The following is a 23,670-nucleotide window of genomic DNA, read 5'->3' as shown; positions in this document are numbered from 1 at the left end:
GTTCTTGTGTGATGTACCGCACATTTTATTGCCGTCTGATGTTTTCCGGTGTTATTGCTGTCATCTTGGCCAGGTCTCCCTTGCAAAAGAGATCTTGTATCTCAATGGGACTTCCTGGTTAAATAAAGGTTAAAAAAAAAAAAAAAAACTATAACCGCAGGGAGGGCTAGGATGCTGTCAACGCTTGTTTACAGACATCTTGGTTGGATCAGTCTCCCTTTGAGGGGGTGAGAAGTTTTTTTTCCCTCTCCGCAGAGGGACTTTGGTCTTTCCGCAGGAGCGCGGGCGGTATTTGACCTAGGCCCCACACCGCCTCACACGCGCAGCCAGAGGTGAGAGCACGGCCTCGCCAGCGGCTGTGGCGAGGCCCTCAACCAGCGGCCATTTTCCCCCCACCTGAGGTACCCTGGGCACAACGTCAACAGGTGACCGCAAGGCTGACAGCCTTGGCGGCCGAGGGATCGGCTACATTAGATGAGCACGCCCTAAAAAAACGTCGCCATCTAGCTGTGTGCAGCTCGCTCTCCGGTCACTCCCCCCCAACACCAGCGGGATAAGGGCTCTGATTTGTTTCCTTTGGTTGCGGGTCGCGTGTCTTCAATGAAGCGCAAGCGGCCCCACGTTTCGCTTCTCATGGGTACAGGGGCTGACACCCAGTTGATGGCTGAAACTAGGTCTGTCCGTGAGAATGTTGTGCTGTCAAGCGGCTCCCACGCCACACGTCTGCGTCTGTGTTTGGTTGAGCCTGGTGTTACTACAAAGGTTGTCAGCTCTGCTCGCGCGGTTAGCGGGTCCAGGGTTGGCTACGCACAGCGGGCGGGACCGGGCCGCCTATCTACGGGTGCGCTTGAGATTATCATCACATATGGCTACAGCAGTGCCATATGTCGAGGTGGATGGAGAGAACGCTGAGGCGGGGACTTGTGTTTACACAACCCCACCCGTTTTCAGGTTTGGTACAGAGCCTATTGTCAGGGTCACCAGCAGTGACAGCTCTGGCCAACGAGATCCAATCTCTGTGGGCGAAGCAAGCCATCGTCGTGGTCCCAAAGGAGGACGCGATGCGTGGCGTTTCCTCCCGGTATTCTCTGGTGCCTGAGAAATCGGGAGGGGGGGTGTCAGACCCATGCTGGACCTGTCCCATGGAAGGATCAGCATTTTTACCGTCTCCCACCTGTTGAACGCTGTCAGGTGGGGGCCTGGTTCTCCTCCATAGACCTGTAGGATGCGTATTCGCATCCCGATCTTCCATCCTAGGGCTTACCTACGCTTCCTTTGCAGGGTTTAGCATATGAGTACCAGAGGCTGCCGTTCGGCTATTTTCTGGCTCCCCGCATCTTCACCAAGTGCGTGGAGACCGCACTGGGGACTCTGCGTCGTCGGGGGTTACGAAGTGTATTCTGCCCTGGACAACGTTCTGGTCCTTGGCGGTCAGGGTTGATCGTCAGGTCTCGTACCAGGCAGGTGGTGGAATTCCTCACCAGCCTGGGTTTTGCTGTAGACTGAAAGTTGAGTACTCCTCTTCCCAGTCAACAGGTGGAGTACTTGGGCTTATTCTAAGCTCAAGGTCTATATGGGCATCCCTCTCGGAGCGGCGGCGAGTGGGGCACGCTCGGGAGGTTCCGTCCTAGGACGGTTACGGCGCTGTCCGTGATGCGCCTGCTCGGTATGATGGCATCTGCTCATTCTGTGGTCCCTCTTGGCCTCCTCTTCGTGAGGAGGATACAGAGGTGGTTTTCCTGTATGGAAATAGACCCGGTGAGAGGCAAGTGGAAGCGGCTAAGGTTCCCATGTCAGTACTGGGGGACCTCGCCCTCTGGGGAGGGCCTGGGGCCCTCATCAGCGGGGTCCCCATGGGCAGCAGGCTGTCACACGTCACGGTCTTCACCGACGCCTCCCTCACTGGGGGGGGGACGTGTCGGGCCAACGCAGTAGGGGGCAGCTGGCAAGACCATGCTGCCCGGTCTGCGCTACATTCAATGTGTTGGAATTGAAGGCAGTCCTTCTGGTCCTCAAATGGTGTTTTGATCAGGACGGACAACACGACGTCAGCGTTGTATATCGACAGACAGGGAGGAGTACGCTCCCCCCGTCTGCACCGGGCGGCGGTCGGCTGGCTATGGGCGTTTCTCCATCTGCGCAGCCTGAGGGCTCTCCACATCCCCGGCAGGTGTCGCGGGGCGGGGATTATGTCCAGACATAGTCGGGCAGGTCTGGGACCGATTCCGTGGCCGACCTGATAGCTCAGCTGTTGGGGCGGGTACGTCGGGAGCGCGGGACTTGGTCCTGATCGTGCCGGACCGGGGCTCAGCTGTTTGGTCCCCGGCCCTGATTCAGCTCTGTGTGGCCCCGCTGTGGCCTGTTCCGTGGTCACCGCGGGCCCTCTCTCAGGCACGCGGAACTCTGTTCTGCCTTCCTGTTCTGGGGCAGCCTCTAGGCTTGGCTGCTGTCAGTGTGAATCTGGTGGGGATGCGTCTTGGCTATTCTGTGGTTAACGCTATCCGGTACGAGCGCACTCCGTCCTCTACCACGTATTTTCCAAGAGTGGTGTAGAGTGGGGGGCTTGGACCCGGTGTCCTGCCCTCTGGACGCTGTCCTTTCCTTCCTTCTATTTTGGGTAGACTGTCGGCTTCGACGGTGAGGGTATATGCCGCGGCTATATCCTCTTGTCATGTGGGGTTTGAGGGCGTTACGTTGTTCAGCCACCCTCTTGTGAAGCGTTTCCTGCTTAAGCCGGTGAAACGTTCTCTGTCTCCGAGTTGGGACCTCCAACTGGTCCTCGGCCGGTTGCCTGAGGCCCCGTTTGAGCCTCTTGAGCAGGCGTCTTTGGAACAGCTGTCTTCAAGACTGCATTCATGCTGGCCATCACCTCCGCTAAGCGCGTGGGTGAGCTGTGTGCTCTCTCGGTGCGGCCTGAGTGCTTGTCTATTTGTGTCAATAGCGGTGCGACTCTGAGGCCTAATCCAGTCTTCATGTGTGCGAGGGCATTGCCCTTTGCTACACGTTGGCTGGGCTGGCCCCCCCTGGGGGTGTCAGGGCGCACTCCACTCGTGGCCTCGGTGGAGGACATCTGTGCTGCGGCCTCCTGGTCCTCCCCGGGTCCCTTCGTTAGGTTTTACCTCATGGACATGACTGGGGGTTCTGTCTCCCAGGCGGTTCTGAGGTCTGGGACCTCCCCTGCGTCCCGCCCTTCGGTAGGTTAGCAGGGGTGTGTGGGTATGTGCCACGGGGTGATGTGTCACACGTGGTCCTGCCTGTGCTGTGCGTTTTTAGGGGTCTCTAGTTCCCTCTTTTTTCGTACTTTGGTGGAGTTGACTGCCGCCCCCTCTTCACTAGGAAGGGCGGGTGGACGGGACTTCCCTCCCCCCCTGGTGGTAGGGCTTGCGGGTCCTCAGGGGGTACATTTGTCGGGCCACGCGTCTGCTCTGCCCCATATCTCAGTATGGCGAAGAGCGAGACGCGAGGCCAGTAGGCTATATAACGAAAGGTTATAACTATAACCTAGTTATATGAGTACTGGCTGAGAGTATCACTCTTAGCGCGCCCTGAGGTCCCTTGGTTGGGTTTTCTATGATGGAAACTTTTTCCCGAGGAAGGGCCAGTATGACCATGTCCGGTGTCTTATAGGGGGACACTGGGGCGGGGCCTGGTCAAGTGCATGGGTGCATTGTTTTTGTTAATGAAGTACAGTAGGTACTGGAGATAAAGATGTATCTCAGTATGGCGAAGAGCGAGATGCTCAGCCAGTACTCATATAACTAGGTTATAGTTATAACCTTTCATTTTGCGGCGTAGTTGATAAAGGCTGCATCACCAATCCGACTGTATATCAGAGGGATACAGTGGGACACATCCAGCTCCTCTTAATCAATTTGCAACGGAAAAATCAATGGGTACTGACTGGAGCATCCTAACATTAAGTATGACACTGACACAAGGGTGTGCTGACATGGTGGTTGCATTGTTCACACTGAAGCTTCAATTTGCATGATAAATACAAAGGCACTCAGCCACCGGCCAGCCTTTCCTTCCTCTGTGTGGCCCCTATGGATGGATGACATGCACCGTAGCATCCGCCTATACAGCTTATGCTACGGGCAGCTCTGGCCATGTCAACAGCAGCTTGTTCTTTATTTGTTGTTCCTGGCAATAGGCTTTGGCGGCGGAGATTTGGTAATAAATGGCTCTGTTTGGCGGTAATTATTGTAATTTAGTCTATTACAGTAGAGGCCTTGCATGGGATGTTTGTGTAGTTCTCTTTCTTCCAGCATGGCTGCCTGTAAACATAGGTAACCACCTTCAGAAGAAAATGGCTAGTTTCTGTGTAGTGGTAGAATAGGTGAAACACAGGAAAAAGCATGATATAACTGAAAATTTGCATTCTAAACATTTCATGAATAGCCTCTATTAAATTTAACTTTTTTGTTAGTGGTGGTGGGGAGGTCATTTTGTGGTGTGTGCAATTGAGGATAACAAATGTTTGTATCTGTAATGCAGCGTAAAAACAGTGACCTCTTGGCAAAAGGGTTCTGCTCTAAAAAACTAAAACTGTAAACAAAAGCGCAGTACCATGTTGGCTAGAGGTCGCTGTTTGACAACATTACAGATTAAGGTGGAAGGCCATGCTGTGTCCTGATTGGTGAACCAGAGTGATGTGCAAATTAACTCGAGCAGCATGTGATGCATATGTTGGTTGGTCAGTCCAAACTTTACAAAAAACATTGGTTGCCGTTACAAGGTACGTGCTATAGACATGCAATTCGCCATCATGATAGATATCGGCCTGATGGTGCTATAAAAGGTGAAGGTCTACAACTTTGCCACTATAGGCAAATTGCCAATAAAATTACTGTCACACCCAAAAAATGCATCGTAAAACACATGATCATTATATGCACAAAACCTGACACTCGTGTTTACTCCATGATAAGGAAGAAATGTGCAACGTTTTGTGTCGTTCCACCACATGGCATCACTATTCACAAAAATCACATGATAGTAGGGCTGTCTTAAATGCTTCGAAGCTTCGTTCAATGGGCATGGGATTCGAATGGGAAAATACAATTAGAATATATTTAAAAAAAAAAAAATAATAATAATAATAATAATAATAATAATAATAATAATAATAAACAATTCAGTACTGCAACACAGTGATGGGCAATGATGGGTTAAAGTGGATGAGGTCATTGGCAGCTCAGCCACGAGCCACACAGCTGAACCAATCATGAGTGAGCCACGAGCCACACAGGTGAAGCAATCACTATGACTTGCATTTTCTATCCAATGCATTTCTATGGAGGCAGATGCATGACTGCATTGTCACGTTGATTAAAAGAAAACTATAAGAGATGAAGCGTTGTGACGCGCACAGAAGCACTACAATGAGTAGGCGAAGGGTTGTGTGCGATATTGTGGCATTCGTGCGATATTGTGGCACTCCTTCGGCGATCGGAACAGAAGGCTAAAAAAGAGTGTGAAAAAAGAAATTCCTAGAGTGCGATTGCATGGCGGTCAATGGAGAGGAGAACCTTCAAACAAATGGTCGTCAGTTGAGATAGAAATGTCCAATTCCATTTATTTTTCTTTTGTGAGCGGGCTGACAGCCGTGTCATCGTTTTGATGTGTTTGTCTTATTTCTACGTCCAAAATTGAGATCACACTCGCAATTCACCCAAGGTAGGGGAAAAAAGATTATTTCAGATCTCGCACTCTAAATTGCAATGCATTTCCAATGGGGCCGAAATTTTACCGTTTAAAGTCGATTCGTAGCCAGACGGTGCAGTGAAACTTTACGAGTTCGAATACCGCTGTTGCCATAGGCAGGCCGGTCGTTTTGATACCTTTCACGTGTATGGGGCGCGAACGCTCTGGCACGAGTGGTGTTGGCAAAATCGGTGGAATAAAGAATAAAGAATAAAAAGAGTAACAAGAACAACAGTGTGGGTGGCAACCTGGCTTCGCCAGGTCACCCACACTAATAATAATAATAATAATAATAATAATAATAATAATAATAATTCTTCAAAAATAATTAATTTAATCTGCAAAATCAACTCTGCCTCTCTTTGTTAACTACAACAAGCAATGCCGTTTGTTATTTAAGATGAGGTCGTACTCGCCACTGACATATTTGTGTTCATTGTGTTGCTTTTATAAAGCCTAAAATGACGGCTTACAATATTTCATGAAAGCAAAATGTTTCATTTGTCTAAGATTTAAAAAGGTTTAAACTTTACAGCACTGACAATTCTCTATAGTATTTTTTAGTGTCCCGACCCATATAAAAACATGTCTTAATAAAAAATTAAGTCGAATTCTGCCTTTGTCTCTATTAACTACATATAAATATTTATATAATTGTTTGCTTTATAGATGAAGGTTGCAACATAATTATGTAATGTAATGTTGTTGGCTGTGTAACGGAGAGCAGCTCCCGACTCATTTAATGAATTAATCCAATCCAATCCACTTTATTTATAGAGCACATTTAAAAACAACAAAGTTGACCAAAGTGCTGTTCAAGTCCTACAACATACAAAAAATTTTTATAATAATAATAAAATAAAAAAGAAATATATATATATATATATTTTTTTTTTTATCTCGAAGCTTCGAATTAAAATCTAATCTCTGCCCCGAAGCTTCGAATGCCAAAAAAAATTATCGAAGGTCAGCCCTACATGATAGACACATTAAATTCGCCACACTGATAGATAGCCTATTAGTGTGCCAATGCCTCACAACAAGTATCGCTATGATCAAATTTCTAAATGTACAACTTTGACAAGACAAGCGATCCTTGGTCTACAATTTTGCCACTAGATAACTGCATAAAGGTAATACCTACCATGTTCAGGTTGAGTCAGATATCCAGGTAGCATGGGGGTTCCAGTTTATCACCAATAGGCTTGTTGTTTTATGGCTGTGTTTGATTGATTGATTGATTGATTGATTGATTGATTGATTGATTGATTGATTGATTGATTGATTGATTGATTGATTGATTGATCACGAAAACGTTCAGATTCATAACAACTTTCACTATAGGATCAAGGATATGAGATATATCATATTAAAAAATAGCGAAACATTCACATGGATAGAAATAGCATTTTTAACACAATGACCAACCCTACTGCTGTATAATCAACGTTGCAACAATGTTGGCCTAAAGACTGATGTCGTATTAATTAATTAATTTGGACCTGTTTGGACAGCCAATACACAACTAATTGAAGTTGAAATGTTTCCTAGGACTGACACAGCATTTAAAAATAAATTATGTTAAAAACTGAGCCAAAAATAAAAAGAAAAATGTCATTACCATTGTATAAATAAATATAAAGTGTATTAATTTGTGAAATAATAGGAAATTGGCATGGTTTCATTTTACGTTATCTGTATATTAAGCATGTCAATAATGCTTGGTGAATTTTTTTTCAATAGCATCTAACAAAACAATTTAAAACTCATCTCTCTCTCTCTCTTTCTCTACTCTTTCTGGCTCTCGCACTCTTTATGGCAGCCACAGGCAATTAGTAGTTAATCCGGAGAAATGGCCCACTAAGAACGCCAGCCTTTATGCAGACAGCTGATAAGCAGTAAACACACTGAACCTCAGTGGTTTCACATTGTGCATCCGCTGTATACTTTTACACAGCCTCCACACAGCAGTATGTTAGTGTATGGTAATACTTTACACACACACACACACACACACACACACACACACACACACACACACACACACACACACACACACACACACACACACACACACACACACACACACACACACACACACACACACACACACACACACACACACACACACACACACACACACACACACACACACACACACACACACACACACACACACACACACACACACACACACACACACACACACACACACACACACACACACACACACACACACACACACACACTGTTACTGTTCATGTGTTTTGTACTTTGCAAGCCAGACTTAAAATGACTATTTGCCAAATAAATGACAGTGGTAGAGGAGGAGGGGCAACACAAAGAAACTAGATTTCCCAACTTCCCAACTCTGTGGTATCAGTTGCCTGGCATATGTGCGTGCGTGCGTGCGTGTGCGTGCGTGCGTGCGTGCGTGCGTGCGTGCGTGCGTGTGTGTGTGTGTGGCTACCTCAAGACAATGATAAGGAATGGCGACATGTTTCACTAACCAGCCATCCATGGTGCTTCCAGGAAGCAGTCTTCATGGCAGATAATAACAGGCTTGTCTTTCCTCCCAGACGGTGCGGAGGGACACAGGCACAGGCACGCTCTGAGACCAGTAGCCATCTCACCAGTGCTGCATGGTAAACCCCCAGGTTGACATTCCCCAACTTTACATTACTGTGGAATGGTGAGTATTCCAACAACTCTGTCTTTGTAAGGTGTTTAAATAATAATTATTATTATTATTGTTATTGTTGTTATTGTTATTGTTATTGTTATTATTATTATTATTATTATTATTATTATTATTATTATTATTATTATTATTATTATTATTATTATTATTATGTTACAGATATACTTTTGTCATACCCTAAGTGCCAAAAACACATTCAAATTACCCTTTTAACATAAAATTATTCCAGTCCCAACATATAAAAATAGGTTGTTGAATACTCGTTAACTTCCAAATACGTCACCAGCAGAATTGCTCTAATCTGCGTAACTGGAGTCCTTCCGCTCTACACCACTCAGCTAATGGAAAATGCCCCCAGAAAGTCCAGTTACCTTATAATGAGCAGATACACTGACTAGACGAAGCAATAGTGGAGTCATGACTGCTGGTGCGAGAAGCGCTGTGTGGAGGGACAGCCACTGCTCAAATCTATTCATTCAGGACACAGTCATTTCAAATGGAATATCGTATCAGTTTGGAGATATTTTAGAAATATGTCAGGTAATCTTGTAACATAAATGTAACATTAAAAGGATTTTTTGATGATTTGTGAATGTGCCATGAAAACACGTCTGTTGTGAAGGGGCTATAGGGAGGTGTAGTCTTTTTTCCGTTTTTTTGATCCTCTTTTTCTCCGCCTGATTTTCTGTGCTTTTCCTCCCATCCCAATTTAGTCGTTATGCCAATTCCCCCCTCCCCTACCTGGTCATTGTGCGCATGTGCCCCCTACTGGTCGGTCAAGGGAGCCCTGAGGTCTACCACATGCTTCCTCCGACACATGTGGAGACAGCCAGCGGCTCTCTTTTCACCTGACAGCGCGGACTCTCATTGGTGAAGTGTAACGCGTGGGAGGTCACGCTGCCTTCACCACTTCCTGTCTTTTGCTGTGCAGGCGCCCTGACCTGACCTGTAGGAGTCGCTGTCCACAACGCCAGATTACCACCCCATCGACTTCCCTCCCGCTAACTCAGCCAAACGAGTTAGTATAACGGCTGGCCCAAGCCGGAGGCAATGCTGACACCCGGATTCGAGACCGGATAGGGAGGTGTAGTCTGACGTCACTTTAGTTTCCTGCGAGGTCCACCCATATAGGGATTTATCATTGGGAAAATGTATTATCGGCTATTGTAATAATTATGCCTCATGAATATTGGCAAGCTTTCCATTTTTGCACAAAATGAGTTATCAAGTTAGTTAACAATCACTAACATTATTGTTTAAGCATTTTTGGTTGAAATAAAATTATACATAATTACTTTACGATTAATTGTGAATTGTTTCATGTTGAGCTATAGATTGTGGATGAATACACACAGAAAGGTACAACATGCCAATGTTCATGCTTTATTATAGACGATTTAGAAATGTGTCCATTGGAAATACAATGCAATTTCCAGCGAGGTGGACCGGCCGGAAACAACAAGCGCTCCCCATTGCTGCACGTATCCGCTTCAAGGCCCTCGACCTAGCATACCAAAAGGCAAAGGGAACCGCTCCCGCCTACCTCCGGTCAATGGTCTCTAACTACACACCCTCAAGACCCCTACGCTCTGCATCTTCTGGCCGCCTCAGACCTACTCCTATCCAAGCTCCGGGAGGGTCATCAAAGAGAAGCCGCCTATTCTCAGTCCTTGCCCCACAATGGTGGAATGAACTACCCACCCCAGTTAGGACAGCCGAAACCCGTCCAATCTTTCGCCGTCGACTAAAGACGCACTTCCTCAACCATTATCTGAAATTTTAAAAATACAATTTAAAAATAAAATAAGAAAAAAAAAAAAAATCTAACCCTAACTAACCTTACTGTCATGCACTTGTCCTAATAAACTAACCTACACTGTAGCACGCAACACTTTGATGAACATTGTTACTCAGCTGAGTTGTACCCTTCCTGATGACTTGTCGTACAGAACTTGTAAGTCGCTTTGGATAAAAGCGTCAGCTAAATGACTAAATGTAATGATGTAATGTAACCACTACACCTCCCTGTATACTATATACTACAGTATATACTACCAACAGCTTGTAAAGATGGTGTTACAGACTTTTACAACGTTTGGGTTTTGGACACAGCCGCATGAACTTCTATCACCCATCCGTTTCTATTATGACATCACGTGTTATAGAGATCACAACCTGAGTCACACCATCAACCCGTCGGTTTCAACAGTGTGTTATAGGTGCCTTTTGAACAGGAGACATTATCACTTCCAATCCCACTCACACAATGCAGAATCGCCCCTTCAGAAGGCAATTCAAATGTTGTTTTGATATGAGGTGAAAGTATTAATTAATTTCATTTGCACTAACAGGTTTTATCATTATGGGATCAGCATGGGTATCCGCGCTCGCCGCGCTGCTGGCATTAGTGAACGGAGCGAGAGACGGTGAGCGCTGCTTTCAGGATGGAATGACATTTCCAAATGGCAACACCTTGCCGGCGGTTACAAATACAATTGATTAGACATTTTGCATCCCACTGTCTTGGAAATGTTGAGTGAAAGTGAAATGTGGTGCTTCAACACATGTTTGAATCATCATGAGTATGATTTAAGCACCGGTCAATAAATCCATGGCCTCGTCCCCTGGCCCCTGGAATAGAAAGGATCTCTTTGAAAATAATGGTTTCTCCCAACTCCAAGCAGTAGATTGAAGAGTGACTCACTGGACCACACTTTAAGCAGCCACACGTCGGCTGTTAGATCTAATAGTAATTTGTGTGTACGGTATGTTACCCGCGTTCCCATTCATTTGATGTTTATTAGCGATAAAGTGCAAAGTGCAGTGCAAAATGTCAGCCTACTGTCAGCACCTTTCTCACAAAACAAAGGCACTACAGGTGAGGTCTGGTTACATGATTGCAGACACATTGGTATAAAGAAGAAGAAGAATTTCTAGGGCAGTAAAACATGAATATCACACTTACAAATATGATCAAATAGGTATTTGTACATCTGTTCCACTGGGACCGCACACACTCAATGTGTTTTCCTCTTTGTCAGAGAACGACTCGCTTCCGTGTGCGGAGGTCCGTGCGTCCAGCTCCGTGGTGACCTTGGGCTCACCTGTGACAGCCACCTGTGTCGTTCGAGACAGCTGCCCCCTGACGGCGGGACAAGTCGGTCACATCGAGTGGCACCTTGGCCAGCGACTTCTTCCAGGCAGCGGCCCTGCGGCTAATGACAGCGGGGGGAAGACCTCCACGGTCCTCGTGCCGAGCTTCAACGCCACGCGCGAATACCTCACCTGCTGCGTCCACCTCCGTGACCAGGCCTCCCCCTGTCAGGAAGTGGGGGGCGTGGAGATCAGAGCTGGATGTGAGAGGGGATTTTATTAGCTCCTATTCTTTTTTTTCACTTGTTTCAGTGTGTCATATACAGCAGGGGTGTCAAACTCATTTTCACAGAGGGCCACATCAGCATTATGGTTGCCCTCAAAGGCTGTAAAATTGTCAAAGAATGTCTGAGGAGTAAGTGCTTTTGGCTTTTTTCCTTTGTTACTTCATCAATACCTCAGATGTTCAACATACATGTATGTGTAAGAATGTGTAATAACTAAGGCTGTCAAAGTTAAAGCTTTATTAACGCATTAACCCACAATTATTTTAACACTGCTATCTTTTAACCCAATATTAATGTAAAAAAAAATGACGTGGCGGGCCGCATTTGGCCCGCGGGCCGTGAGTTTGACACCTATGATATACAGCATAGGTGTCAAACTCACGGCCCGCGGGCCAAATCCGGCCCGCCATGTCATTTGATGTGGCCCCCCAAGAGCCCAAAAAAAAAAAAAAAAAAAAAAATTTCTTTTTTTTTTACATTAATATTGGGTTAAAAAATAGCAGTGTTAAAATAATTGTGGGTTAATGCGTTAATAAAGCTTTAACTTTGACAGCCTTAGTTATTACACATTCTTACACATACATGTATGTTGAACATCTGAGCTAACAAAGGAAAAAAGCCAAAAGCACTTACTCCTCAGACATTCTTTGACAATTTTACAGCCCAAAATACAAAAAAGATCCAGGCGGAATAGGTAACAAAGGGTTGAAGAAATATTGTCTGAACTGTCAGATGCAAACTGGCTGTGTGACATAACCGAGCATCTCGCTCAATTGAATAAGAAGCTGTAGGGACGCAAACAAGTCCCACCCAAAACTTGACCAATATAGTTGTGAACTGAGACACCCCTTATTTTGTTATTTTTGAGTACAGTTACAGTTGTGTGTTCATGCAGACACATAATAGCAATTTCATTACGAATTGAAAATGGGGGACCCTGATGTAAACAAGTCGAAAGTCTTTCTCTGGTCTGCATCCCCTTAACAATTGTGTGTATTGAGCTGTACTGTACTGTACCCATTCTGCAATCTGTTAATTAAAGTTAATTAAACTATCTTCCATTAGTTGGATGTATGGCCTCTGCAAGGTTGTGTGCAGCCATTTGTTTTTGTAACATCTGCTACATCTGTCCCCCGTGTTCTTTGCAGCTCACAGTTGTTAGTTCTGCCCCTCTTGACTGTGACAAAAAGGTTTTGAACAAACTTAATGTCATAGCTTGTATTTGATGATATTCTTCTTTGTTATCTACTTGAATGGTTTGATCATTGATTGATGGAGTAATATGGGGTTCTGATAAACTAAAATTATTTGTTAAAATAACATAAGCTAACATATATTTTACATTTATGCAAATGAATATGCAATATGTATAACTTGAATAAGTAATAAATACAGAAACACCATGCAATATGTAAATGTGTAGCTACATTTATTTTACATTACATTAACATTTATACGGTCTTTGGCCCTTTGAGGGCAACCATAATGCTGATGTGGCCCTCTGTGAAAATGAGTTTGACACCCCTGATATACAGTGTGGATCTATGCACAAGTTACACATTGTACACTGGTTGGGTTCCTATTGGTGTCTCAATGAACCACAGGAACCTGGATCAGAGTAGCACGTGGAGTGAGAGAGAGAGATAGAGAGACAGAGAGAGAGAGAGCAAGCGAGAGAGAGAGAGAGAGAGAGAGAGAGAGAGAGAGAGAGAGAGAGAGAGAGAGAGAGAGAGAGAGAGAGAGAGAGAGAGAGAGAGAGAGAGAGAGAGAGAGGGACAAAAGGTAGGCCGAAAATAGGCGGATAAAAACACACGGCAGGCCTAAATACTATTGTTAAAACAAAGCAGAAACCATAACCACAGCAAATGATGGTATTGTTTATTTTAAGCAGAAAGCTACGTTGTTGCGGTTGACCTATAATAAAAGGACACCACCCTGTTCTCATCAAACCCTCCTACTTGCCCTCCGGTCGACCATCTAGTACTGAACACAGCGTGCTTTTCATCACAGCCACAGTCTAAATATCTTATATGTCTGGGAGGATAATGGAAATGTTATGTATTTAAAATCTAAGTTTGAGCTGCAGCTTCCCTGGCCGGAAGAATATCAATAAAAAGGTTCTCAAGAAAGACTTTGATATCAAAATGAGACGTGCAGCCTCGTCTTGACTTATTCAGCTGTGCTTTTGGCTGTTAAACCTCTGGTCTTGGTTTATTTATTCACAGATCCACCAGCAGTTCCCCAGAACCTGAGCTGCCAGACGAACCTGACTAACCCCAACACGATGACTTGTCACTGGGACCCAGGACAGACGGAGACCCACCTATGGACAAGGTACACCCTCCATACACAGATATGGTAAGATTCAACGTTTTACATCTCATACAGGTACACCCATTCTGTGATGCAGAAAACCAACACATTGATCAAGGATTATTTTGAGGTCAGGCAATTGAATGTTTAGTGTACCTAGGCACAATGAGTAGGATTGTAAAAAAAAAATAAAAAAAAAAAAACATATATAATCATACAAACATAATCCCTCTCAATCATCACTTATGAGCCACTAGAAGTGTGTGATTGTGTCTTTATGAGCCACTAGAAGTGTGTGATGGTGTCTTTATGGGTCACTAGAAGTGTGTGATGGTGTCTTTATGACTCACTAGAAGTGTGTGATGGTGTCTTTATGAGCCACTAGAAGTGTGTGATGGTGTCTTTATGGGTCACTAGAAGTATGTGATGGTGTCTTTATGACTCACTAGAAGTGTGTGATGGTGTCTTTATGAGCCACTAGAAGTGTGTGATGGTGTCTTTATGACCCAGTAGAAATGTATGGTGGTGTCTGTATGAACTTTCTCTTTTGCTACCCAAAGTTTAACTTAAATATGTTTCTGACTACTAAATGTTTTGTCATATTTGATCTGCAATGCCTAGTTTGACACCATTGTTTTTGTGGTGCTCTAGTGACATCTAGTGGTTGCAACATGGGATTGTGAAATGATGAAAGACATGAGTGCTGTTGCATAATTATGTTTTCCCTATAATGTATTTGTTTTATTTTATTTTCAGGGATATAGACAAGAACTATACCTATGAGCTGCCAACGGGAGTCCAACGCTACACTATCCGTCGCTCTGACTTTTTCTTCTTCTCAGAGATGGAAATATATGTGAGGGCAGAGAACGCTTTAGGTGAAGCTTCCTCAATCCCATTAGTTTTGGAACCCCTCAGATCAGGTAAGATGTGCTGCTTGGGGCTTATTTAAAGACATGTCTGTCTTGACCATACGTCAAGCATGTCTATACGATGTTGGTATTTATACTCCAACAGGGAACAAACCGTTTATTTCGACATACCTTCGTTCCTGCGCAATCCCAGCCTAAAACCCGTCCCGTTTCAAAATAATCCAGTCTCGTTTCCTGGAACACAAGATATTACGTGTTTTATGTGCAGCATGTGCATTTCGTGCGGGTTGCTCGCCTGACACCTATATTATTTCCAAGTCAAAGGTAAACATGACCATACATAGAATGGTTCTATTCACAAAGCCACCATGGGGGGGGGGTGGGGGGGGGGCAACAACTGCATGGCTCTGACTCTAAACTGGAACTAGCATTACTTGGGCGTGGCTTGTAAAGGTGAGATTCCCGATACCTTGGGGTGAAAGGTCAAGGGAACCCATGTACATTTTTCTTGCTTAAATTTGGAGCAATATTTAGCCTCTTTCCCGGTAAACTAACATGGTTGGTATCTAGAGATACCTCAAGGTCTCTAGTTTCATATGATACTGTACTACTACCTTCACTCTTATCATTCAGAAACGATATCTTTGAATCTTTACCGGCGGCTTCTACAGTAATATGTTCCATTGCAGTCAAGTTTGACCCTCCGAAGATTCTGAAGGTTCAAGCTGAGCCCAACAGGTATGGCTGCCTGAGGTTCAGTTGGGGCCTATTGGAGCACCAGGCCTGGGTTCCTGAAGCTTCCCTCAACCTGGAGGTCCGTCTGAAAACTGCTGAGACCAGTCAGTGGAGTGAACCAACACCAGTGAGTTAACTCACCTGACCTCAGTGTCTACCTATTAGGTATCCCTGAATATGCTTGTAATAAACAATCACAATGTGTGTGTGTGTGTGTGCGTGTGTGTATGTTATAGATCCGAGTGACCCGGATCAGACCTGTGGAAGTGTGCCGTCTGTCCCATGGGACAGAGTACAACGCCCAGGTTAGGGTAAGGTACCAACGGAGCCCTTGGAGTGACTGGAGCCGCAGCCAGTCAGGAGTAACCTTGGAGAGGGGTACGTTCAAGCTTAGAGATCAAGACCACGCAAGACAACGCATCACTCCAACAATTCCCAATCGATTACCGTTTCTTCCATTTCCTGGTCTTTTCAATAAATATGCTAATGTCATGTTCTACATCCCCCCATTACTTACTCTTCTATAGCTCCGGTTGTGAATTGACGTATTGACTTTTCCCTGCACTCTCTGGCAGAGAATCTATACAGGCCTGTCTTGTGTGGGAAAGTTCTGCTTTCTTCTGAGTGAGAAGCACAGACGTTTGACGAGCGGTGATGTTGACAGCACTCTTCTCTTCCCCAGCTCCTGTGGGACGTCTCGACTACTGGCTGAAGGTGTCAGGGGAGCCGCAGCAGAGACGTCTCGTACAGTTGTTCTGGAAGGTACGCCCCCCCGCCCACCTGCCACGCGGAGCACTTGACACCTGTCACGAGCCGACGTTTCTTCTGTTTGTGGATGCAGATGCCAGTTGTACTGTTACGCCCCGGACCTGCCCTTAAAACGTTTTCTCGCTTCTTCTTTCCCCCGTTGCAGCCATCAAAGCAATTCCGCGCCAACGGTAGGAACGTGTCCTACGTCGTCTTGCTCCCGAGACTGCCAGGGGAGAAGGGACAGGCGTGCTCCACGTCGGAGCGTCACTGCACCTTCCAGGTCCCCAGAGGGGTGAAGAAGGTGTTACTCTGCGCCAGGAACGCAGCGGGGAAGTCCTGCGTCACAGATGTGCCCGTGTTTCGACACAAAGGTAACGCTTCCTATTGCACCTTTACATACTGTATGCTTGAGGAAATATTGTTATCGCTCAGATATCTGGTATGATCATGATACAGTGTAATCTACCGGTGTACTGTACAGAAAATGTGTTTTGTTGTGTCCCCAGATCGTACCGCACTCTCGGTTGTCACAGTCCTTCCGCGTGACAATGACAGATCACTGTTTGTCCAATGGGCGCGCGTCACGTCCTCTGCTGGTGTCACAGACTACGTGGTGGAATGGAGACCTTTGTTAAACACAGACCCCTCCCTCATCCTCTTTGACCTGGCTGATAGAAACCAGTCAAGCCTCATTATAACGGGTAGGCTATACGTGTGTTGCACAATACTGAATTATAATGGCATATTCCCCAGCAAACACCTTGATTAGCCACCTATTGGCTGTTAGGCCAGGGATGCATATCAGTGGTTGAAAATCACTGGTCTAAACAGTGGCCCAGTGGGATCACAATTAAAGTTGTTCTAATGTCAGTCTTTAGGCGAAATGTTGTTTCAATGTTTTTTTTTTTACTTGAGATGAGGATTTCAAAAGCAGAATACTGCTTCAAGATACTGTTGAATAGTGCTTCAAGGTCCTGCTAAATACTGCTTCAAGATCCTGCTGAATACTTCCTCAAGATATTGCTAAATACTTATTTTTTTATTTTTATTTTTTTAATCTTTATTCCCCCTCCTTTTTCCTCCGATTTTCTCCCATCCCAATGTTAGTCGTTATGCCAATTCCCAATCCCCTTCCGCTTCCTGGTCGCTGCGCACTTACCCCCCACAGTCGGTCTGGGAGAGTGGAGGCTATCACATGCTTCCTCCGACACACATCTAGCCAATCAACCGCTTCTTTTCACCTGGCAGAGGGAGAGATGGCGCCGCAACGAACGGCTGCCTGTCTGTGCGCTCCGTCGAGACTGTGCTTACTTTTGTTAATATTTATAGTTTTTAGAGTTTTGTTTGTACCAACTGTTGGTGCATTTAATGTGTATGACCGTCAGTCACTCATAGACATTGGATTACGGGAAACTTACCAACTGGATTACTCACTGGACCAGCTTTCCGAACCACAACAATGGCCTGAAGAGATTCTCCGGAGATTAGGACCAGATCCTTTGTTCCTTGATCCCAGGAACAGAGGAACCAGACGGCGTGGGAAGAGAGCTGGGATCCGTAACAGGCTGAGATCCAGACGCCACCGAACACCATTGCCCAGTATATTGCTAGCCAATGTACAATCAATTGACAATAAACTGGATGACATCCGAGCAAGGATTCAATACCAAAGAGACGTTAGGGACTGCAACGTTCTCTGCTTCACCGAAACGTGGCTCACACCGGAGGTTCCAGACCACGCAATTCAACCAGCCGATCACTTCTTTATCCATCGCAAGGATCGGACAGCAGAGTCCGGTAAACAACGTGGAGGAGGTATTGCCTTCATGTTTAACAAAAATTGGAGCGATCCAACTAACGTGAAGGAATTATCCAACCACTGCTGCCCAGACCTGGAGTATATAACCATCAAGTGCCGTCCTTTCTTCCTCCCGAGGGAGTTAACGGCGATCATCCTGATCGGAGTGTATATTCCACCGCAAGCCAGCAACAACGCCACGCTCTCCAGACTCCACGACGAGGTAAATAGAATACAAGCGACGAACGTTAACGCCGCCATTTTGGTGCTGGGAGATTTCAATAGCGCCAATCTGAGAAAGGTATTACCTGACTTCTATCAGCATGTGACTTGCAACACCAGAGGCGGTAACATCCTAGATCACTGTTACACGCAATTTAAAGGTGGCTACAAGGCTCATTCTGATAGTGGCTTTGGTAAATCAGATCACGCGTCAATCTTTCTTTCACCAAAGTACAAACAGAGAATTAAAAGTACTCCTGTAGTCTCGCGAGAGGTGCAGAAATGGGATTTGACGTCAGAGGAGACGCTCCGGTCTGTGTTTCACTGCACAGACTGGAATGTGTTCCGCGACACAGATAACATTAATGTCTACACGGAAACAGTGCTGGACTATGTTTGTACTAAGGTGGAAGAAACAATCCCCACTACCAAAATGAGAGTTTACCCAAATCAAAAACCCTGGGTAGACAAATCCGTCCGTGAAGCTCTGAGAGAGCGCACCAAAGCATACAACGACGGCCTAGTGGCAGGCAACATGAATGACCACAAGGTGGCGCGATACAACGTAAGGAGGACAGTGTCAGAGGCCAAACGGCGCTACAGGGATAAAATTGAACTCCAGTTTGAACAAGCTGACTCTAGAGCTATGTGGCAGGGGCTCAAAACGATGACAGACTACAAAGGCGCCTCCCTCAAACTGAACAGTGACATCTCCTTAGCAAATGACCTCAATACCTTCTAAGCGAGGTTTGATGCTGGTAATAACAACACCAGCTCACAAGCCACGGCAATGGGGGGGGGGGTCGGCTGCTGATGGAGGCGCAGTGTTCAGGGTAACAGAGCATGAGGTGAGGCGGACCTTTAAAAAAGTGAATATCAGGAAGGCAGCAGGTCCGGACGGCATCCCCGGCCGCGTCCTAAAAGTCTGTGCCGACCAACTGGCCCCAGTATTCACTGACATATTTAACCTGTCCTTAGAACAGGCTGTCATCCCCACCTGCCTGAAGAAGTCCACTATTATCCCTGTACCCAAAAAATCCAAGCCTGCTTGCCTCAACGACTACCGCCCTGTAGCTCTCACCTCCATAGCCATGAAGTGCTTTGAGAAGCTAGTAAAGGGCTACATCTGCTCCTCCCTCCCCATCAACATGGACCCCCTGCAATTTGCATACCGCCCCAACAGGTCCACGGAGGACGCCATAGCCCATGTGCTGCACACAGCAGCATCACACCTGGACAAGAGGCAGGGGAACTATGTGAGAATGCTATTCATCGACTACAGCTCGGCATTCAATACCATAGTCCCCTCCATACTCATAGCCAAGCTCAGGGACCTGGGCTTGAACTATGACCTCTGCCAGTGGGTCTTGGACTTCCTGACTGGCAGACCCCAGGTGGTGAGAGCAGGCAACTGCACCTCCTCATCCATCACCCTCAACATAGGGGCCCCCCAGGGCTGTGTTCTGAGTCCCCTCCTCTACTCCCTGTACACACACGACTGTGTGGCTCAGCGGAGTAGCAATACAATCATCAAATTTGCTGACGACACAGTGGTGGTGGGCCTGATCTCTGCCAACGACGAGAGGGCCTACCTGGAAGAGGTCAAGGTCCTGGCGGGATGGTGCCAGGAAAACAGCCTCTCCCTGAACGTCAGCAAAACAAAGGAGATGATTGTGGACTTCAGGAGGTCGGGGGTCAAGGACTACAGCCCCCTCAGCATCGACGGGGCACCGGTTGAGAGAGTCAACAGCTTTAAGTACCTCGGAGCCTACATATCCGAGGACTTGACTTGGACCACACACATTGACAGTGTTGTGAAGAAGGCACGACAACGCCTCTACTTCCTCAGGCGCCTAAGGAAGTTCCAAGTCAGTCAGAAGATCCTTAAGAACTTCTACTCATGTACAATAGAGAGCATCTTGACCGGCAACATCACCTCCTGGTTTGGGAATAGCACTGCACAAGACCGAAGCAGACTACAAAGAGTGACACGTTCAGCCGAACGCACAATTGGAGGGGGGCTCCCCACCCTCCAGAACATTTACAACAAGCGTTGCAAGGGCAAGGCTAAGAGAATCATTAAAGACTCCAGTCACCCGAACAACTGCCTCTTTGAACTGCTGCGGTCAGGCAAGCGATACCGGAGTCTCAAGGCGAGCACAGAAAGACTCAGAAGAAGCTTCTATCCCCAGGCCATCAGGCTGCTAAACGAACAATGAATGAACACTACACAACAACAACCACCAAACGCACATAGCACACACATCCACACGCACACACTCACTTAAACAAACACACTGTAGCACCCACTCCACACACTTTATAGCACACACCCACTTTAAACAAACACACTGTAGCACCCACTCCCCACACTTTATATTTATTGATGAAGGATTGCACTACAACTCGTACACCTTACTGTAAATTGTACCTAAATTGTACCTCATCCCATTTCTGCTTTGCACTAGATAGTACTGTACATTAGTACACTGCATAGTATTGTATATTATATGGTAACTCAGAACATTGTACATATGTCTATACCGAACACTGTGACCTCTTTTTCTTCTTCTAAATTACATGTATACTATGTTTGATACTATCTTGTCTAGCACAGTCTCTGGAGCGTAACAGTAAGAAGCATTTTGTATGAAAGTATTCTGTACTTCTGTATGACAACTATTAAAGAAACTTGAAACTTGAAACTTGACTCTCACTGAGAGGGTGTAACGTGTGGAAGGATCACACTACCCCCCTTAGATCCTATCCGCGCTGAGCAGGCGCCCCGACCGAACTGTAGGAGTCGCTGTTTACAACGACTCGGACCCACCCCGCCAGCTTTCCCACCCTCTAATACTGCCAATTGTATTAGTGTGAACGGCCAACCAAGCTGGTGACAACGCCGGGAGCTGGATTCGAACAGGCGAATCCAGCGTCTCCGGCGTTGGTGACGAACGCAATCTCCGCTACGCCACCTGACCGCCCTACTGTTAAATACTTAAAGATACTGCTTCAAAAATCAATAAATGCGCTCTTCCTATGTCAGACATTTGGATTCATGGAAAACAAATTCATGTCAAGTTGTAACACAACGTCACTTGGCCTGGACTCAGGTCAGCCGAATGCTTGCTGGGTAGAAATGTTGTGGGTTTTTATCTTTATGAATTCTTATTATAGGCCATATTTTTCCAAACAATTATATTGTTTTTGTTGTCTCAAACTATCAGTCTTTTGCAATATCCAGCACTGAGTCACTCCAATATCTCTGCTCTTTGTCTGTAGACGGCATCGAGCCATACAAGCCCTACGAGATCTCTGTATATCCTAGGTATGGTAAGGATGCTATGGGCCATCCTTGGACAGTTGAGGCCTACTCTAGACAGAAAGGTGAGTCACTGAAAACACTGTAGCAACAAGAGAGGAGGCCTTTACTGTTCTGTTGTTGCTGGTCTACACAGTATGCCTAATGGGTGAAAAAGAAGAGCAGAACAGAAAGAATATACATGTAAAATACAATATTATATAATAAAGAGCTGGAAAAATATAGACAATGCCATCACATGAATAACGAGTCCCGTGACCCCCCCCCCCCCCCAAACAAACTCCCATGCAGCTCACCCAATTCATCAGATCCAGTTGAATTGTGATACAATACCATCCTCTTGTGGATGTAAAGTGAGCAATGTTTCCTGACACAAACCATCTGACACAAAGGAACCTTTTATATCTGTGAAGTTGATTCTGTATCAAAGGGCATGCCGCTCATATCCCAATAAATCTGTTTCATTCACAATATAATTTTTTATGATACTCACAAGACCTTTTGTTGCCACTTTGTTTACAGCCCCGTCCATGGTACCAACTATAAAGGTGAAGGAAGCCTGGCAATCCAACATGGAGCTTACCTGGGATGAAATACCCATAGGCCAAAGGAATGGAATTATCCAGAGATATAGGGTTTATTACTGGCATGAGGAGAATGTCCTCAACTGTAAGGGAAAAAAATTAAAAAAAAAGATTTGCTCTTTTCAAATGTTTTGTTGTATGTATCTTATACTAAGCTGAGTATCACTATCTTTCAGTCGTTGACGCTGACCTGGAAAAGAGGAGTGTCGTCCTGAGAAACCTCAACTATCTGTCATTGTATAAAGCTTTTATTACGGTCAGCACAGACGGTGGGAGCCGGAATGGTTCAACAGTCACTCTCAAAACTGAGCCAATGGGTTGGTATCATAATTTGTCTTAGCATCTTAATGAAAATGTTTATTCCGTTATAGCAAAACATCTCGTAGTTATCCTCCCCCCCCCTCTTCGCTCTCAGACGCTGTCTCGGTTGTGATTGTGGTGATTTCATGCGGCGTCATACTGGCATTGTCCATTATAATCATGGTGATGACTTGTGAGCAACGGTGAGCATTCAGGCTTTTTGTGGTGACTTGGTATTCAGCACACTGTTCAGTATTTCTACTCAGTAGGTTTTGTATTTCCCTCTGCAGGCTGAAGGTGTGCTGTTGGCCCCCGATCCCAGACCCAGTCAACAGCAGCATCAAGAAATGGACATCAGAAACCATTGAGGTGCAGAGAATCACTTACCTTTTATACAGAGCATGATAGAACACTTTCATGCAAAAAGCCTGTAGATGTGCCCAGAGATGGTGTAGTGGTTAAAGGGGCACTTCACCAAAAAACAATGCTGATTTATTTTGCACATAATCTCACACACATCCAAAAACTCAAACCTGTTTTGCACACATTTAGTTTGACAGATATTGAGAGTAAATTAGTTTGAATAAGGCCATCATTGATCGGGGACAATCACAAAGTGATATAAGAACAGATTTCCTCTTGTTTTATCATGCGGTGTGCCTTACCACCGCTGAATGCCACCACCCACTTCAATGATAGCGCTCTCATATTTGTGAACGCATAAACTATGTCTTAAATTATGGCTAATCTGGCCGTCGCTTATCAATGACTTGTTTGCAGTCAACATTGTCGAAACGGATTGTTTTTTAATCGGTTCATTTCCGTTTTATACCATTTTGAAAAACCCTTGTTTTCTTGAAAGTTTCAGGAAAATATAAAGATTCTGTGATAAACGCCCTTTACTGGAATATTCTGGAATACACAAAACATTTTGTAATTTTTCGGCCTATTTATGAATCGTTTTCAAATAAACGCTAGATTATCGAT

General features: G+C 45.5%; 1 protein-coding gene across 1 annotated transcript in view; it reads left to right on the top strand.

The window, feature by feature from the left end:
• LOC311246258 (granulocyte colony-stimulating factor receptor-like) overlaps window positions 1-23,670 on the top strand; it is a 51,593-nt gene that overhangs the window by 8,293 nt on the left and 19,630 nt on the right. The window contains exons 2-16 of the mRNA XM_084336389.1: window positions 8,286-8,398; window positions 10,759-10,833; window positions 11,449-11,763; window positions 14,013-14,145; window positions 14,857-15,023; window positions 15,662-15,834; window positions 15,944-16,085; window positions 16,390-16,469; window positions 16,621-16,828; window positions 16,964-17,158; window positions 21,760-21,864; window positions 22,322-22,468; window positions 22,560-22,700; window positions 22,799-22,886; window positions 22,974-23,052. Coding sequence (XP_084192515.1) covers window positions 10,770-10,833; window positions 11,449-11,763; window positions 14,013-14,145; window positions 14,857-15,023; window positions 15,662-15,834; window positions 15,944-16,085; window positions 16,390-16,469; window positions 16,621-16,828; window positions 16,964-17,158; window positions 21,760-21,864; window positions 22,322-22,468; window positions 22,560-22,700; window positions 22,799-22,886; window positions 22,974-23,052 — 2,037 coding nt within the window. The 5' untranslated portion in view covers window positions 8,286-8,398; window positions 10,759-10,769. The remainder of the gene's footprint in view (window positions 1-8,285; window positions 8,399-10,758; window positions 10,834-11,448; window positions 11,764-14,012; window positions 14,146-14,856; window positions 15,024-15,661; window positions 15,835-15,943; window positions 16,086-16,389; window positions 16,470-16,620; window positions 16,829-16,963; window positions 17,159-21,759; window positions 21,865-22,321; window positions 22,469-22,559; window positions 22,701-22,798; window positions 22,887-22,973; window positions 23,053-23,670) is intronic.

This window comes from Notolepis coatsorum (genome assembly GCF_963971535.1).
Source record: "Notolepis coatsorum genome assembly, chromosome: 19".
In the NCBI taxonomy this organism is placed as follows: domain Eukaryota; kingdom Metazoa; phylum Chordata; class Actinopteri; order Aulopiformes; family Paralepididae; genus Notolepis; species Notolepis coatsorum.
Note: the sequence above shows the minus strand (reverse complement) of the source record. Positions and strands in the feature narration are given on the sequence as shown.